We start from the raw sequence: 1,339 nt of genomic DNA, 5'->3' as shown, positions 1-1,339 counted from the left end.
CTACATATTAAACTAAAGGCATGCTAATTTGAGACAACGTTTTAAACTTTAAAGACCAACTCCAACCAAATATTTTCATTTATTTTTGGATACATCCGGGAAGGGTTAGCACCTCTAGTTCACCGCACATGGTACAATCTACCCATAACAATACAGTTCAAGGGGTCACCTCATTGGATACAAATTGATTGGAGAGTTTAGGTTGATCCTCATATTACATAGTTTTGATAAATCTAAGGAGATTGTAGAGTCAGATTGTAACATATACAGTATATTGTGTTTCTATTGATGTCTATGTCCATATTGCATATATTTCCCATCTCTTCCTCACCTTCTGACAATATCTTTATTGCTGTTGTGCCTCCCTGTCACGGTGACAAACATACCCCCATTTTAGAAATAAAAGGCAGACAGGGATTTTAAAACCCAACCCTGAGCTCTGTGCCCCCCCCCTTCTCACGTGCTCCCTCCAAATGTCCCCCTGGCAGTGTATTCTTATGTATTAGGTCAGTCAATTGATATGCGGTGCCTTTGTCATCTTCAGATCTTCTCCAAGCAGTTGGAAATGTTATATGATGCAGAGAGTGGCACTTACATAATGATGTAAGCCTTATTCTCTGCATCATTATATATAATATAAATACAGTGCGCTGTGATGACTTCCCCTCAAGGTGCAGGTATATGACACCCTGCACTCACAATATGTCCTCAGTTTTTCAGGTAAAAAAATGCCGGTGGGGCATTCAACTCTGAAGACTGAGGGCATCTAGTGGCAGAAAGGAGAACAGCACCGCACAGAAAGTCATTATTGCAGCCAGAGCTGCTTTCTTTTAATTTTAAACACCTCCTGGGGCCACAATTTAAAAAAAAAAACCTCCACTGTATCCAAAATGACAATTAAAATTTGGCTTGGCTTTAAGCTGCATTGTACAAATGTAAAAACTATAAACTGAACTGATAACATCGACAGCAGTGGGTGCGCTATAGGAGAAAAGTTTCAGCACACACGTTCAACCCACCATCCGCATACTTATATTTCATCATTCATTATTATTAATATTCTTGCTGGTGTCTGAACATCGATAGATGTCTCCGTACTGATCAAGAAGCCACAAAATGCCATCATCATAAGTGACGTGCTTAAATGTGCCACAGAAGTCCTGGAAGACCCATGATGTACCCAGTGGGGTAGATTTAGTGATGCCCTCCCTGCAAGAGAAAGTATTTCTTATTAGTTATATTTCCCATACAGCCTGAATATACCAATATCAAGTACGAAAAATGGAGGGCGGTGGACAGAAGTGGAGATGGTACTTGCAGTGTGCCACCAGATTCAGCT

The 1,339-nt window shown here is 40.3% G+C and overlaps 1 protein-coding gene across 1 annotated transcript in view; it reads right to left on the bottom strand.

Moving 5' to 3' along the window:
- Positions 1 to 1,008: 1,008 nt before the first annotated feature.
- LOC108802793 (fish-egg lectin-like) overlaps positions 1,009 to 1,339 on the bottom strand; it is a 5,576-nt gene continuing 5,245 nt past the window's right edge. The window contains exon 4 of the mRNA XM_018574652.1: positions 1,009 to 1,209. Coding sequence (XP_018430154.1) covers positions 1,041 to 1,209 — 169 coding nt within the window. The 3' untranslated portion in view covers positions 1,009 to 1,040. The remainder of the gene's footprint in view (positions 1,210 to 1,339) is intronic.

The sequence above is a fragment of the Nanorana parkeri genome, unplaced genomic scaffold (genome assembly GCF_000935625.1).
Source record: "Nanorana parkeri isolate BGI_ZX_2015 unplaced genomic scaffold, ASM93562v1 scaffold3118, whole genome shotgun sequence".
NCBI lineage: Eukaryota > Metazoa > Chordata > Amphibia > Anura > Dicroglossidae > Nanorana > Nanorana parkeri.
The sequence above is the reverse complement of the archived record's forward strand: the minus strand, read 5'-3'. Positions and strand labels throughout refer to the sequence as shown.